The sequence below is a fragment of the Geospiza fortis genome, unplaced genomic scaffold (assembly GCF_000277835.1).
Source record: "Geospiza fortis unplaced genomic scaffold, GeoFor_1.0 scaffold200, whole genome shotgun sequence".
Lineage (NCBI taxonomy): Eukaryota > Metazoa > Chordata > Aves > Passeriformes > Thraupidae > Geospiza > Geospiza fortis.
In genome coordinates, this window is record NW_005054353.1 from 1,179,098 (window position 1) to 1,197,250 (window position 18,153).

The 18,153-nt window shown below is 37.1% G+C and overlaps 1 protein-coding gene across 1 annotated transcript in view; it reads left to right on the forward strand.

Moving 5' to 3' along the window:
- The window catches only part of VPS13B (vacuolar protein sorting 13 homolog B), a 431,388-nt gene that overhangs the window by 329,963 nt on the left and 83,272 nt on the right, over window positions 1–18,153 (forward strand). Inside the window, exon 36 of the mRNA XM_005423449.3 lies at window positions 6,279–6,686. Coding sequence (XP_005423506.1) covers window positions 6,279–6,686 — 408 coding nt within the window. The remainder of the gene's footprint in view (window positions 1–6,278; window positions 6,687–18,153) is intronic.

The window sequence follows — 18,153 nt, forward strand, 5'->3', positions numbered from 1 at the left end:
CCTGCTGGGGAGCACCCAGCACAGCTCAGGGTGATTTAATTCCCTGAAGGCTCTAGTTTGCCATACTGGCCTTGGAGAGCTGCTTCTGTGGGGCTGCAGCACAGACATCAGTGGGTGGGAATACTGAGCAGTGACTACCAGTCTCTTCTAGACTAACTGGCATCTGTCTCACAGAAGCAGAATGCAAGATGGACTGCAGATGGCCTCTGAAGCCTAGTCTCAAGTTTCTTCCTCGTTTTCCCTTGATCCAAATTGAGAATGATGAATTAGAGGATAAAAACAATTAGTTGGGATTCTTCTTGCTTTTCAATTTCTCTTAATTTGTGTCTCTTTTGATGCTTGACCAGACAATTGAGAACAGTACAACTGGTCTTTACATGTCTCTTTCCTATTTTTATAAATTTAATTTTTGCAATTCAGCCATTACCATTTGCTGAAGGGCCACCCTGACTCCAAATCAGAATCAGGGCCCAAGATTACCTTTACCTTCCTCATATTTCCTCTGTTTAAAGTCCCTACATCAGGATGGGTGGCTAAGGGAGAAAGAATATCACTGTTGGTAAACTGTTTCATGCCATTGTCTGCTCCTCTCCTGTTTAGGACTAGGAAATTAAATCATCTTAAGAGTTTAGGATAAATAGTAGTTTTTTTTCTACAGAAGTACTGTGTATTAAGAAGTTTAATATTTTGCAGCCTTCCTGGGGAAGGGGAGAGAGCAATCTATGTCCAACCTCAAGGAGAAAGACCTGGCCTTTTCTGTTTCAGCTGTGGGAAGTAAAAGATCCACTGCTGAATGAAGGTTGTGGAAAATGAATCAGTTCTTAGAAAATGGCATATTTTTCTCTCACACATTTCAATATTTCGTAGTCTTTGAAAAGACTGGGGTCTTATAAATGATAGAATCATTAAGTTTGGCAAAGACTTCCAAGATAATCAGGTCCAACCTTTGTCCTAGCACTGCCATGGCATCTAAATCATAACACTAAGTGCCATGTCCAGTCATTTCTTGAATACTTCAAGGGATGGTGACTCTACCACCTCTCTGAGCAGCCCATTCCAATGCCTGACCACCCTTTCAGTGAAAAAATCTTCCTGAACTAGACTTCCACTGGCACAGTTTGAGGCCATTTCCTCCTGTTGCTTGTTGCCTGGTAGAAGAGGCCAATCCCCACCTGGCTCCAGTCTCCTTTCAGGAAGTTGTAGAGACCAATGAGGTCCCCCTTGAGCCTCCTTTTCTCCAGGTTAAACAACCCCAGCTCCCTCAGCTGCTTTTCATAAGATTTACTCTCCAGACCCTTCACCAGCTCCGTTGGCCTTCTCTGGACACTCTCCAGCCCCTCAAAGTCCTTTGTCTAGGGAGGGGCCCAGAACTGGACACAGCACTTGACATGTGGCCTCAGCAGTGCCCAGTACTGGGGACAGTTGCTGCCCTGGTCCTGCTGGCCACACTATTGCTGATACAACCAGGATGCCATTGGCCTTCTTGGCCATCTGGGCATGCTGACTCATGTTCAGCTCCTGTCAACAGCAGCCACGAGTCCTTTTCCAAGAAGCAGCTTTCTAGGCACCTTTCCCCCAGCCTGTAGCACTGTAAGGGGTTGTTGTGACACAAGTGCAGGACTCTCATTTCACCTTGTGAGCCTCATAGACTTGGCCCATTGATCCAGCATGTCCTTATTCAGCTTATCACTGATTTTCATGGCATTTCCTTTCTGGTATCTAAGATTAAGAAAATACTTTGGTAGTTTTTAAGTCATAGAAGTAGTAACATTTTGTACATTAACTTAGGGGTTATTTTAGAATTTACCTGGACCAACCGTGCTAGGAGCTTTCATTATTTTTGTGTTGCTTGTTCATCCTTAGCCCTCCAAATAAAAAGTCCTTTTGAGTAACATCATTATCCCAAGTTCACAGATGAAAATTATATCTTCCCAATATAAATTCGAATGTTATGGAGAACAAGAATAAAATACTTATAACCCTGATTTTTTTTTATCTGAAGCTCTAAGTAATAAAATGACAAAGAAAGAAATTGCTTCAGACAGAAATTTCAGAATGGTGCTCATAGGTTTCTTTTTATAGTTGTTATGATTTAGTTCAAACAGGCCATATTGAATCCATTGGGTTTTTTGTAATAGATTTCAAAATACATAATAAATGTAAGTAATATGATGACTAATGGGTCAAGTGAAGTTGGAACTTTTAAAATGAGAAAATAGCTGGAAACGGTTTTCAGGAAACTATTCCAGTTGATTTTTGGTCCCCCACAAGGTGTACATTAACATAAAACTCTGTAGAATTGCCTCTGGGACCTGAATTCCCTCTCTGATTTCATTATTCCAAAGTGTTTCTTTTTCCTCCACTGTTAAGTCATCTCCTGGTGTGGTGGGAGCATGTAATAAGTGTAATTTATTTATATTTATCTAATCTCCTTTTAACTCACTAGTTATTTCATCAATCTGTTTCCTAGCTGCTGTTCAGAAAGTTGTGAAGGCTAATTAGAAACTAATAATTGAAATACATGGATTTACTGGGTAATCTAAAGAGAAGTAGTGAAGAAATTGAGGAAGAGAAAGAGCAATTCAAATTCTACACTCAAATGCTGTACTGTAATCAGAAATTGCTTTGATACCAAGTAGTTCCCTTTGCTTTAAGCATAACAGAAATCACTCACTTGATGCACTTGATTTGCAAGCACAGTAAATTTTTCACTTTTTTTTTCTGGAAATAGATAGCACCTGGCAAAATAAGTTATTGCTAATACGTCTTAAATCTAAAGAATGCATCGGGTTATAATTTTGGTAGCCAGTCACTAACAGGCAAAGGAGAAGCTGATGTAATTGAGATTAAAGATGACTTTGAACTACCTTTTGCTCTGTGTTGATTCTGATGTAATTTTGGGCAATTCAAAAAGTTAGTGGAGTTACAGGAAGCCTGTGTTTTCCTACAGGTATAGAATCTGCATAGCGTTATGTGCTGTTCCTCCCAAGGTGTTTAAAATAATCTAAAAAACTGTTACACCTGGATTTTGCACCCCAAAAATTTTTTTCTAGTTGAATCTGTGTGACTCATTGATTTTAAAGCTCTTTTTAGTGCATTTTGACTGTCTGGTGAGGCAGCCGAATATCTATCTTAATCAACTCCTATAAATAGCTCTTCATGTTTCATCAGTTTTCATTGTTCTGTCCATCACTTAAATATATTTTCTTTAGAAGGAATGTTAAAGTTTCTTTTATAGTGCTAAGGATAATGTATAAAAGAGGTCAAAGACTAAAGATTGCTCAATTGTGTTTCTTCTTTTCTTTTTGAATGTTTTACTTAAAATACCAAAGAATCTCTTTACATAATCTTTAACCAGTTGTAAAAATAACCGGCATCATTATGAGATAGTTAAAATATTTCCAGTGAAGGTTCCAAAGTCACATTTTCTGCAATTATGCTTCTGGCTGCCACCACATTCTGTCAGGGCTGATTTACTGGATATTAATAATTTCATACAAAACTTTGTCAAGTTATCAGTCATGACAGCCTTTTTCTGTGTAACATGCACAGTTCCCAAACAGAAAAGAGGGAAGTCATTTGCATTTCTCTGGTGTCCTGGTGGCCCTTTTTTTTATTGCCTTTTTGGATGAGTGGCCAAGAGCAGTGATAAAAGCACAGGCCCAAGTGCCCAGTATGTTCCAGCACTGAGCTGCACCAGCACCCTGTGTCTTCTCTACCCTGGCCAAAGGAAGCCCCAAAAGGAGCTTCTACCTTTGTGGTCATCTTTGCCATCCTTCACACTCAGTTTTTGGGTGTGTTAAGCTTTGGGCTAAGCCTTTGGCATCTGTTGAGTCAACTTAGGTCTAAGAAGTTTTTGGGTGTCAGGGAGGTTTCTTGGGTTTTTTCCCCCTTCTGGGCTATATTACCATAGGAAAGTGCTGGCAATTAGATGTGTGTGAGATAAAGCACTTAGATGTGAAAGTTGCCATACCAAGGAATAAGGGTTCTCCTTTACTTACTTAATTATTTAGCAAAAGCGATAAATAGCATCTGTTTATTTTACTCCTTTATTACTGCACTACTAAGGGAGAAATTTTAATTTATAAGGCCGTTGTTTAGCTGGTTTTTTAACATTTCATTTTAAAAACAGTCCATTTGACTATTGTAAATCAATTAATGTCATAAAGTCACATGAGTCTGTAATTTCTTCCTAACTCCTTTCTCTATTCAAAAGAAGGAGAAGTCCAGTGAAGTCTGCATAGAAGGCAGACAAATCCTGGGACATTCCAAGTGCCAAGAAGATGGGGAGTTTTTCCAAAGTATTATGACATTTTTCTTCCCATGATTTTAATTAAAATGTCAATACATAAGGATTTTGGAAAATCTTCTAAGTTGATCTTGTGTGGTTTTGGATGCCTGAAAATCTTCACAGAATCACTGAGATTGAAAAAGACCTCTGAGATCATTGAGTCCAACCTTTGATCAACACCATGTCAACTAGACCCTGACTAAGTGCCATGTCCAGTTGCTTCTTGAACACTTCCAGGGATGGTGACTCCATCACCTTCCTGGTCAGCCAATTTCAATGTTTAACAACCCTCTCCAATCCTGTTTTCTTCTAATGCCCAGCTTTCTAACTCTGGTACTTGCCTTCCTGCTAGTCCCACATATTAGCTAGTGTTTTGCCAGTTCCTAGTTTAGTGTGGAAGGCTTTCAGTGCAAGAGGAAGCATTTTCAGAAAACCAGTAATTAAAGTTCTTAGTTAAAAATAGCTTTCCAGTCTTAAATTTCAGTTAGCTGTAGCTTGTGGAATAGTGCAGACATTTTTCTAATATTGTTTTGGGTTTTTTTAGTTCAGCTATGATGGATCTTACACAGCCATTAATAAATTACTCTTATCTTTGTAGAAAATGTGCCAGATATTTTTGGGGGGAGGGGATCAGAAAAGTACTTTGCCACATGCCTGTGAATCTCTGAAATCAGTATAAACCTGTTCTTAAAAGCAGCTCTGAAACTCTGCCCCTACAGCCCTTTCGTGTTGGTGTAAAAATTTACCTAAAGAATGGGAAAACTGAGCTCATTAGTTTGCATCAGTGTTAGAAGTAAGATGTGGTCCTGGACAACTTGAAACTAGTTTCTATGAAATATTCATTAATCTGTGTAAAACCTTCAGCAGACAGTGTTTCCTGTATATATTTATAATGAAACTCGAAACTAAGTAGTGCTGTTTGAACATTTCATCTAGTTTAGATATATGCACGGAATTTTAATCACTTTTGGTTCGTGGGGTTGGGGCAGTGGCAGTGGCAGTCAAAAAGCAGAGGGAAAAGCCCTTTTCCCCCTAACCAGAATAGCTGTCTCATTACTGGTCAAAAACTGAATTTTAAATGAAAAATCCTAAAAACTAAGTTAAAAGCTGGATTTCTGTAAGGAATTGTTACATAATGGTGCTGCAGCACAGAAATAAGTTTTGGCCTTCATAAAATCCTGCTTCCTATCCGTGAAATAATTTTACCAATTCCTACATCTCAGCTACCAAGATATGACTATTAACAATGTTGTTCACATTAATTGTGGTTCCTAAAAATTCTATGAGTCTTTTAATAGTTTGAGAAACACCAAAATCCTTTTTGGTGAGGAGATGAAAAACATTTTAAAAATAATAATGACTTAAAAAAAAAATTAAATCAATACATCATTCCACTCTCTCTGTAAAATGAAGAAATCTAAACGTACCTCAGTTTTTATATTTGCTTTTTATTTCACATTTCATCTTGAAAATGCATTGAAGACTGCTGCATATGAACTATCTAGGAAACAACACAATACACATGTTATTCACTCATTTAAATGAGTTGAAAATGTTCGCTGTTGGCTTTGGAGTTTAGTCAAATAGTTCTTCTGGATATAAAACTCAAGAGAATGTGAAGTATATTTTTATTCTGACACAAAAGAACTGATGTATCTCCCCTCCTATGCACTCAATAAAGTGTGTGTCTTTCAGATAGCTGTGGTGATCCCTGGGAAGAAACGAGAAAAAATCCACTTTGCACCATGTTTCTTCCTTTAAAACTGTACATAGTGATGTTTGCTTATAGTATTTTTCATTATATTTTCATTCAGATTTATTGCTAAAAATACTGTTTTGTTATGTTTTAACATTGATTCAGTCCTTGTAATGAAACATGGTGGAAATATGATGGAAAAGCTATTTTCACTCAATGCTTATATTTGCACACAGCTTGAATAATTGCGCTATAGCTTATCACATTTCTTTCTCTAATTCTCCCCTACAGCTGACATAAATGTGGACATATCAAAACCTTTGAAAGCAAATCTCAGTTTTGCCAGACTTGACCAAATAAACCAGTTCTTGAAGAAAATCGTAACCACAAATGAAGATGTGCCCAGGAAGGAGGCTGCGTCATCAGCTGGCATTATTCCAGATGAGGACATCACTTTGATGTCCAGACACTCCAGTACAAAGGATTTTCTACCTGCAGCCCACACCAGCACTGTACAAAAGGCTTCAATGCAAGAAAACTTGTGGGAAGCCCTTTCCTGCTTCCAGAAAATTTCCATTCACACCGTTCAAATAGTTGTTTTGATGGAAACCATCCCACACCCCAGCAAACCTTGTTTGTTAGTCTCTTTCTCTAACCTCAGTGGAAGCCTGAACATTAAAAGTGGACATAAAACTGCAGGTAAGAGGTTTTTTTAAAGTTGGAAGTGCTACTGGTTTGTGTGAGTAGTGGTCTAGTGACCTTTCAAAGTGTGGGGCATTGCAGGGAACTGTTCCAGCCAACATCATAAATCCACAACAGAAAATAGCAAATCCCTGATAGACTCTATTACCCAAGTTTTCCTTTCTGTGAGGGAGCACCCAAGAATGATTAATTCTGTAGTTAATATCCCCTAGCTTGTAATTACTAATTTATTGATGGAATTCTGGCTGAAATAGGGGTTATGAGAACCACTCCTCTGGTATTCCAATAATTTAGCACATAATTCAAAGGGCAAAATTTTGACAGTTTTCACTCTTTAACTAGATTTTCTTGTTAGGACCTTTGTTTCTGTCTTAAAAAAATGTAAAAATAATTGTTCAGAGTCCCGACAGGTGCTGCTATGTAAATATTGGGTCATGCTGTTATTTTTCTCCAGATTTATGAAGTTTTCAATTTTTACATGTTTCCTCTGCACACCTGAGAGTCACACAGGGAAAATAGGCACTCTGGCCTCATTACTGAAGCACTGCAAGGAAACTTTATGCCTTGGATACAATTAACCAGATACCAGAGACTCATTTAAAATAGAGATATTTTGAGTATCACTGTAAATTGTTTTATTAGCATTTCAGTAAAATTAATAAGATGGTATATTTCCGTGGTGTGGAGACGAGCCAGATGTAGGTAGTTGGAAGAGTAGTTTGAGAGGCAGAACAGTCTCTAGCTGAGAGGAACAAGTTGTTGGCCAGCTGAGGTGGTGATTTATTTCTTTTTCATCAGAAATATTTTTCCTCAGGCCAGCGAGTTCCAGTTCTTCTTTATTGTTTTAAAAGTTAAAAATGAAAAATTTAAGGTTCATAGGACATGAAAACCCATGAAAGTGCCGGGGCCAGAAACTTTTGATTTATCCATTAATAAACAGCAGTGCAGGCAGGAGCAGTGCCTGTGTTCCCACGCTTTTCCACTCGGATCACAACTCCAGCATAGAAGGCACTGCAACTGAGAAAAGCCTTTATAATGTGCTTTAAATAGTTTTAGTTTTGTTTCTGTGTCATAATCCTCTTCCCTTCCATGGGTTCCCCTCTATCATTTGTGCATTATCTGTCCCATGATACGTTATGGTGTCCACATCATGCTTCAATACATCAAAGCCAGGCTGCTCCCTCACTGTTCTATAAAGCAATTTGGCAAACTCACACTGTATTTCACATACCCTGGAGGTTTTCATCCTCCCAGAAGGAGGACGTACCTTGCCCTGCATGTTAAGTCTCAGAAACATTTTCAGCTATGAAGTTCTGTTTCTTAATTCTTCTGGCAGTCTGAGGAAATCAATCTTTATTTTACGCGGTATAAGCCATACATGAATCTTCAGTATGGTCATAGTCTGGCAGGCGTTGTGAAGTGGAGCGATACTGATGTCAAATCTAATGAAAATGGACATTAGTTATTCTATATAAAGAACTTCCATAACCAGAAAATTAGTAGACATCAACAGACACTTTTCACATTTTTTTCCAGTTAAAAATGCTTTATCTCTGCTTTATAAAAAGAAAAGTATATCTGCATGAGGTTTTGCATACTGTTGTGATGGTGCAATAAATTAAGTTCTAATTAGAGCAAAAGACACACTTCCACAGAACTGATTGAAATTGTCAAAAAATCTTTTAAGAAATTGCTTGGATTTTTTTTTACGGTTGTGAATCTGAATTTAAAGTGCTGGTAAAACCAAGGTGGAAATTATGACTTCAGGAGAGAAGATAAAATACTCAGTGTGGGGGAAATGGTGTTATAATCTGATGTTAAAAATCCTTTAGAAGAATACCACAGTTGCTAACTAGATTTGCTTTATTATTACAAAGAAATTATGCAAGCTAACCCAATTTTTAAAAGTTTTTAGCTGTGTCTTGAGGGGAAGGAGCATTTAAATATCTCAGTTCTTCACTACTGTTCTTTTTAGAAAAGGTTTTATAGATACACCTTTTGAGCTGAACAGGGTTAATGTCGGGTTTTTTTAATAGAATGAAACTAATACGTGAATGCTTCCCTGTGTCTTTGATTTTACAGTCGAATAACTATTGTGACCATCTGCAGCAGCTGCATTTTACGAATTATTTGCTGAACCAAGCTAAGCGTAATGACAAAAGTAGTCATCTCAGATGTACTGTTAAAACAGAGGAAGAAAAAGGAGCATTGCTTGCCTTTTGTACAGTATGACCATCTGCTGTACAGATGTTATTATATAGAATGACTTCAGATACAATAATTGTAGAAAATTTTCATTAAAACCTCAACAATTTGCACTTGTTTACTTGAATCTGCATAACTCCCCAGTGAGACAACACAATACGCTTGGGGTTTCTTTGGTTCTCACTAGCTTACTCTTTGATCCTTTTTGATGTGCTGACTTTAATAAACATAGTTAAAAACACTATTCAAAAACATCATGGAAAAAACTACAAAGGAACAATTATAGCGGTAGAAACTACTCTAATCCCTTACTTACGCAAGCTATTTTTAGTGAAATATGGTTTTTTACACGTTTTATGTGGCAGTGTTTTATAAACAGTGTAAATGACCCCTTTTCCAGATGAGTTTCAATGCAGGAGATGAAGTTGTTTTGTAAGGAGTCCTATTTGCTAGGAATTATTGAGCAAAAAAAAATCTCACAAGAATATATATTGCCGGCATTTTCCCTCCCTTATAGGGGGAAAATAAAAGTGCATGACCTTGTGTATTGCTTTCATTTCTTTTCAGCTGAAATTATGAAGAAAGCTTGCTATCCAACTTTTTTTTTTTTAATTATCAATTTTTCCTCTAGACTTTACTGGTTTAATCATGGAAACTAAAGGCATTCTAGTTTCATTTTTCTTCTTAAATTCTTATGAAACTAAGAAGTTTTAGATTTTAAAAAGCATTGGGGCTAATTAGTTGAATGATTTCACTTCTAACAAAATTAATTGTAAGTGTTGAACACACATTGCAATTGGATAAAACGAAACCACCTCTATTTCTATATATGCTGCTGCACTGTTGTACAACCCCAAACCTATAGTGTGTCAAGGGACTTCATCTTTTGGACATTTTTCAGGTTTTAGTACAACAGTTACTTATAACAACATGGTTACTATTTCTGTTAGAATACTTATGTTCCCCTCTGTACACATGTTTAAATAGTCACTATTTTGGTTTTGGTAAAATAATACCCTTATAGACTGTATTGCAGTGTACTGGCATGAAGAGAAAAAAATAATAAACCAAAACAAAATCCCTTTTCAAAAAAAATAAAAAATTTACTTTAAAAGAGGTTACCCTTATAGTTTTCCTGATACTCTTAAGGGCAGGACTTCGTCATACTGATGTTCAATAAAACAATTATCTCTAGTCATTTTATATTTTGTGGCTTAGAGTTACAAGTTAAAACTTGTACTCATTTTTTTGAAAACCAAACACTTAGCTTGGCAGCGTATTTGTGCTGTTGATGAAAACCCCAACTCCAAGAGCTGCTGTTAGACCTTATTCAGTGATTTTTCTCCTCTGAAGTACATGGCATCTTCCACAAATGCTTAGAGCTCCAGTCCCATGTACCCAGTCAGATCTGAGATCGCTTGGTACCGTGCTTGAGGTGTGTGACTCACTCCTTAACTGACACAGGGCATTAGAATTGAAGTAAGTTTTAGCAAGAAATACTAGAAAATAGAATGCAATTCTAAACATATGGCTTTCAGTTAGTTCAGGTTTGTAGTTGAAATTAGCACTACCTACCTGCCAAAAGAGCAGATAAATTAAGAGAAGTTGAGGACCATTCTTTCCCCAAAGTGAAAGACAGCAAGAAGCCTGTAGCCTCTCAGTGGAGCCTTATTTTACTCTGGCTGGACACGGGAGGGAAGTCGTGCTGCTCAGTGTCTGAACTGAGAGAGTTACAGACATAGAATATTCCAAAGATCATACACAGAATTCCCCAGCCCTTTGTCCCATATGTAGAGATGATTACTTTAGCATATAAATAAGGGGGAAAAAAATAAACACTAGTTGAGCCTATGATAATTGCAAGTATTTTTGCTAAACCTGAAAATAATTACATACTTGAGATACTTTACAGTACTTTTAGAAATTAAATGCAGATATGAATTGGTATAGCACAAAGACCAAACTTCAATTTGGAGTTAACTAACTCCCTCGAGAGGACTTTGCTAAGGCGTTGTCATAGCCTTTGGATGCTGCAGATACGCAAGTTAGCCCACGGGGAAATAAAACTTTAAATTAGATATGACTACCTAAAATAATATGCAGCAGTAACAAGCCATTTACAACACCCAGAAGGCGTTTGTTACTTTTAGAAAGAAATATAAACTCTTTCCAACACTTGAACAATAGGAAATTAATTCTCTGTCAGTAAAAGCCAGAGGACAAACTAAATATTTAAATGGCCACTGAGGACTGAGGTGGAAGTGCAGCTTGTAGACAGCTATACAAATCACTAACAAACCTTAATGAATATTGGGTGTGGGCATCAGGGTCCTGTCAGATTTGACACCGTGTCCCAAGTAGCTTAAATCCAACACTCAAGGAAAGGTGGAGACCTCATCAGGTCTCTAACATCTGGGATTTTATTTGTCATTTTGGCATATCCTGCAAGCGCAAAAGAAAGAGTAAAAGGGGATTATCCTGACAATGAAATGAGTTACTGAATCTTGTGATAATGAAAAGCAGAAGAATTCTAATTCCTTTCTATAGTCCCTGAGGTGGAGGTGCGTTTATAGTTCTGCAGGAGTATAATGTAGGAGGGAAGAACAGATGGCCTGAAATCCATGAAACAAGACACCATCTAATCCCAGGACTGAGTACCAGTATTAATCCTGGTCAGATTCCCTACTGATACTTTGTAATAGGGTTCAGAATTGCTACTGATGAACTAGCGCGTTGACTTTAGAGAGTAAAAAAAAGAATTAAAAGTTCCTTGAAGGTTGTTTGTTCAAGACAGTGTGCACTAATTTTGTAGATCTGCATTTGCTATCTGAGTAACTCAGCTTTAAAAGTATTTCAGATTAAATTTGATTCATAACAAATATGTTTGGGTTTTTAATCTCTTCAGTTTTTATTGTGAAATTAATTACATATTTTTTGCGACTGGAATTTCTTTTGATAGTGGGATCCCAATGTTTATGTGGTGATAGTAGGTGATACAGTATTTACATGGAAGTCAATTTAATAGACATTTAAATTCATGAGACAATAGATATAACAGTGAAGTCTAGATATATTCTTTATACATTTTATGCTTTCTGTGATGTTCTTCTGGTTCAGTGTTCATTTTTCAGTGTGAGGTATAGGACACAGAAGTTAGACATTATTTCCAATTGTAGGGACCAGTTACGTGCGCTGTTTAAATTGATGATATACTGGCATGTTTCTTCTTTTTCCATGTCAAGAATATTTTTATGGGATGGAATCACTACCTTGCTGCCCAGACAAAAGGTGCAATTTCATAGGAAATTCAGGTTATTGTAGCCACACATTTCCACACGCTGCCTTGTGCTAGCTCAGTTACTTAGGTAGCTGATCAATGGGTTGTGTCAGGGCACTCTTTTTTGTGAAGACTAACCCAATACTAAAGAAGAATTTGCAACAAGATTGACTCCTTCAGCTGGCTCACTGGAGAGGTACACCTAATGACCATGCTGGCACAAATGAGAATACAGAGAAGTATACAAATGAGGAAGGATTGAAGGGAGAAGACTGGAATAAGCCTGGACCTGGACTGTCCTTGATTCTCAGGAGCCACATTCCAAGAGTGCAGGGAAATCTGCTTTGTGTGGCCTGGTGTATCTGTCAAGCCTTGAACTTCCACAAGCATAATTGACTGGGTTAAAGAGGCCCAAATAGAGCTCAGCTGCTGCCAGGCACTATCTTCAGGATGGTTTATTTATAAAGAAAAGCTACCCTCTAGTTCATGGATGATTTAGTTTATTAAGCAGTTAAAACTGAATCCAGTGTAGAGCCAGAGGAGCAAGACATCAAAGCTGTAACTCTAAATCAACTTTGTGGTGATTATATTGGATACATTTTGAGTGGCGTCTGCTATTTTGTAATGCTTCATTTGCTGGGCAACCATTCTGATTTTTCAGTGTCTGATTTTTCAGTTGTGCTAAATATCTACAACTTTAAAGATCAGTGACATTTGTAGGTACCAGCCATCTCCTGATTATAAGCCAAAGTTTTCAACCAGCCACCTAAAATTAAGATGTGAAAATACATAGATCTTTTTCTTAATTGAAGAACATCCCCATGTCCATCTGTAGAGCTGGAGTAAGAATGTTTAGCTGCTCTTCTGAAACCTGGTGGTATCTAAAAATGTTTATGATAAAAGAACCAAGTACTACTCATGTCAATATAGCACTCACTTTTGAAAGCTGGACTCACAGATGCAATATGAACACTATTTTTGTTGGTTTTTAATATGCATTTTTCTCCACCTAATTGGAATAACATAAGGCAATATGGATCTTTACAAGTATATTCTAAATTATTGTACTCCCAAGACAGCCTTGACCAATAATTAAAATCCCTTTGGATCTAGCCTTTAATATGCCCTCTGTGATTAGGCATCACAAAATCCAAAATTACCAAATCACCAAGTGAATTGAGATTTTTCAGTTATTTAGTATGCAGTAGTGTAATGAACATGATGTACCTGCCCAGTTATTCTTTAAGGGAGATGAGCTCATTTCAGATAGATAACCATCTTTGACTTCTCTTCTGATTCATCACTGACCTGAACTCCATTTGAACCTTGTTAGACACAAAACAAGCAGGATTCCTGGCCTGAGCTATAAAATATAATTAAGCCCTTTTGAAATGATGTGTAAAAGAACATAGCTTTACCCCTACTATAACTACTACCACCACCACAACCAATAAAGTTAAATCAACCCCTGCCTGTAATGGATTAAAATAATAAATGTTCCTGGATTTTAGTGTTTGAAGTACTTGAAGAAAACAGGCTTCCAGCAGCCAGTACCACTGAATGCATGGGGACATTTATTAGTGATGAATTCAAGGGTTTGGCCTGGTTAAGATCATTACTTTCTGTTTACCGTGTGTTACACATCTCATGTTTTTACAGAGCCCATATGTGTCCCAATGTAATGCTGAAAAACTCTCTTTCACTAAAGAATAGCTAATTGGTAACATGTAAGTATTGTTCTCATGGGGAGAATGAACCATCATAAGATTCAGCTCGATACTAATGAGAAATCCAGTGCGGTCAGTGCATTGTTAACTAAATCTCTCCTGGAAAGTAGTTCTTAAAATTGTTCTTTACTATGCTTCACCATTTGTTTGCTACTGCTGTTTCTAGACTTGAGTAAATTGGCTGGCTCTTAAATTAACTGCAGTGTTTCCCCTGTAATTATTTTCACAGCTTTGTTACCCTTTCTTCTCAGAAGATGGTTTGTCAAGGATATTTGTCAACAGAGCGTTGTAACTGTAGTGTAACTACTCAGTATGTGATGAATCTACAGTTTTTTTAAGAGGAAAGAATTGTGTAGATAGTTGTACCAATATATTAGATATAACAGCATACTTACATTTTAATAGCTGTCTTAATGTCAATGACAATCTGAAAGTAGCTACTGAAATTACAAATGTGAAGAGTGAATGTTCAGAACCAAATACCACAGACTGTCACTTTAGTAGAAGGTAGTAAGGAAAAACACTTGCTAATTGATCTTTAGCAGCAAGATTGTATCTCTGCCACCCAGGCACGGAGCCTGGAGTTCTCCCTTCAGAGGGCACCAGGATCCCTTGGGTGGGAGTACATTCCACAGGCTGCTGCCGGCAGTGAGACCACATCACTCACATGCCTCTGAACCAGCGTGGCTGGCTCTGTGCTCTGGGACACACTCTTGCTGCTGAGCTGCCCCAAACTCAGAAAAGCAATTTTCCTCACAGTGCTATTGTTTGTAGCAAAGCTACTGGCTTTTCAAAAGAGAGGCAAGTGCCAGTTCAATGCCATTTGCTACCTTTGTTAAAATACATGTGTTTTCATTTTCTTAATTCTCTTGTCCCCTGTTGAAGTTTGGCAATTAAAATCATGCTCTGTGTTGCATTAGGTGACAGTGCAATGAACCAAACAGCATTTGCAGCTAAGGAAGAGCAAATGCACAGGGAATAATAGAAGGAAAAAAGCTCCTTCTATATTTCTACTCGTTTCATTTGGAGTTGATTCAAATGTCAACACTGAAATGTTTTTGAAAACAGAAAGTCCATGGTTTATGTCAAAAGATTGTCTTTCCCTTTGTTAACCAGGAAGAGCAAACAGAGCTTTTTTTGATACCGGTATTGCTTAAACCCTAAGTGATTGTTACTGTAAGGCAGGGATTGTTTTTATATATCTGCTGCATCTATTAAAATGGACCAGCTCTTTCTTTTTCTATTCACACAACAGGATTTATGCACACACAGCAGTTTAACAAGGATGAAGCCTCCTATTATTGACAAATGCTAATGCAACTCTACTAATTATATATAAACCCTAATCTAAGTATGTGTAAAACTGTATTAGGGTACTCAGATTCTGTGAGATGTCTTTCTAAATCTTAGCATAAATCAAGTATGTACTGACTAAAAAAGATGTTAGAATATCAAAGTAAATGTCTTTAGGTAAAATTTTTTCACTGTTCCATTGCAATGATCTCCACCTTTAATTTTGGGGAAAAGTAATTTTTGGAATGTGACAAGCTAGCTATTTTTAAACCCTCCTACATTGTTTCCAACCATATGAAATACCTGGATATTCCTTTTGAGCATATGTCATCATAAAGGTAGTCCTTGCAATAGCACACAGAAGCCTGGTCTAAGTTCTCTTTTGCTCCATTAGCGTGGATGTGTTTTGTAGTGCTATTGTGTTTCTGGCTGGAGTCTGACAGGGGAGGGCTGGCAGCATTTTTTAAATGCTGTCCAAAGCAAGTGCTTCATATTTATTAGTCTCTTGGAGGAGTATTTTAAAAGTCATGAAACTATTTGTTCCTAAAAGTAAATTATTGCACGTACTGAAAAGTGCATTGGTGTTCATGAGCCATAATCCAAACAGCACAAGTTAACTTCTACATGTCACAGCAATCATTTATGAAGATATATTGCTTCTTTGTGCTGCCATCTCAAGTTCACTTCAAATGGAGACTTTGATTTAATCTATTGAAACTGAAGGCAGACTTCCACAATAGGAGTTTGTGAGAGATGCATTGAAGGACTGACTGAAAATAGTGTGTGGGATGGCAAAAACAAGGGGAAATTATTCTGCGTCTTTACTTTTCTGAGGTGATTGCTTTAGTCATGGGAAAGCACTTCACAGACTGAACGTATACTTTTGGGATTTCCATAGAAATACTGCCCTACTGGAACTTCTCCCAGACACAGAGATCTCTTTACTTATTACTGCTTTTTGAGGTTTATGCATACTTGTTCTTCATTTCTTTTCTTTAAGCTTCCTCAAAACATCACTACATGCAAGTTTATCTAAATGGTCTCTGCATTGCAGTTTTTCTAACAGTGAACAGTGGTTTTTTATATTGAATCAGCTCATCCCTGAAAGGACAAGTAGGTACAACTGCTAGAAGGGACAAGGGTGTGATTCTTGTCTATACAAGAGCACTCTGGGTCGCAGCAAGAAAAATAAACATCTCTTCCTGAGTTCCTGAGCTTTTCCTGGTATTTCTAGGACACAATCCATGGATGTGTCTTGTAATATTTCATGTATTGAAAACTAACCAACACTTCCTTATTCTTAATTGTTTCTTCATTTCTCATTGTTTGCTTAGCATTTGAGAAAGGCACTGCTGATTTTGAACCAGCAGTATTATGTGCTGAATGCTCAGTTCTGCTTCTAAGCTGTGGGATATTGTGTTTTCTTTGTACTTTGTGGAGCTGAGATGACAACACAAAGAGACTGCAAAGCTTAATCCTTCCAAGTGTAATCCCAGTGAAAGAAAACATAAATAAAACCACTTGTATTGTGGCATTCCTTTTCCCCTTCTGTTGTTTCTGCAACTTGGCACATATTCCAATAAAACTATAGGAAGAAATTTCTCTGTATTGAAGAATTGTGCAATAGTTACCAAGAATTTCTTCTCTTTAAAATCAAAATTCCATATAGAATATGAAAGGAAAAAAAAATTCCAAGTATTGTAGTGCCTCTTAAAATAACTAACCATATCAGGGTGTCAGGGTGTGTTGATGCTACTTTTCTTGATTATCACTGAAATTCAGTGTCAAAAACCACCTTGAACAGATCTGTCCCATAAGCCTGTAACCCATGAAAGCAGATGCAGGATTTCAGGAGCCAGCCTAAATAAAAAAACCCAAAGCTGGAACTCCTTTTGCAGTTGATGACAACAGTCCTGTTGATTGGCATGGAAGAATGTTTGGTTTGAGCCCTTGATCATTCTTACTAAACTCCAGCTGCTCAAGGGAGAGGTGGTTTAGGTTTGTGGTTCCTACTCAGGTTGGACACAATTCAATGCCAATGTTACTGTGGGCATTGTTGGACCGCCTTCCTAGTGTTTGCTGGTTTTAAAAAAACATGCAATGTATTTCCTTCCATTAAAAAAATAGTGCTCAGAATTATGAAACTGTAAGCCCCAGGATGCAGACAGACTTCTTCCTTGGATGCTAGGAGAGATTCATAGGAGAAGTTTTATTGCATGGATTCAAAACAGTGAGTTTTGTTTTGGGGGGATTTTTCTACCAGCAAAGTTATAAAAATATAAAATGAAACTGTACCTTGAAACACCTGTGTGTAAGCCTCAGGTGTTTTTTTTAATCTTTTGCCTTTTGTAAATGTCTAGTTTCATTAGAAAAATAAGCTGTGTGTATTATAAAGTAGGGTGGCATCCAACATTCAGGATGTTGAGTCCAAGTATTAGCACCAAAGGAGATAAAAGTTAAGCCAACCTCAGATGTAGTACTTTCCATGTAAATATACAAAAGAAATAGAGATATTAGGCATGGTTTATTTTATTAAGCAGTGATTTGCAGTAAGTTAAATTCACAAGAGCTGGGATATTTCTAGATGATATTTCTATCCTTAAAATGTTTGTCTTTAATGTCAATATGTAAGTTCTGTCATAAATGTAATCTGCCATTATCATTTTTAGGTTCTATGAAGCTATGTAAAGTTCAAAAGGTTATGATATGAAAACTTTAAACTCTTTTTCTCAGGAAATGTGCATTATGTAGTTTGAGATAAGCATTTGTTTTGAATTATTTGAATTCAAACAGTACCCCTCTTCTGCTAAGTACTCCTAAGTCTAGCAAGGTGCTATGTTATAGTAATTAACCTGGACAAAAGCAGAAAGAACTGTTCAAAATCTCTATTTCCTATCAGTTTGAAATATGATCAAGTGAAGCAGCTGTAATTGTTCTTAATAGACTTTTTTGAAAAAAAATT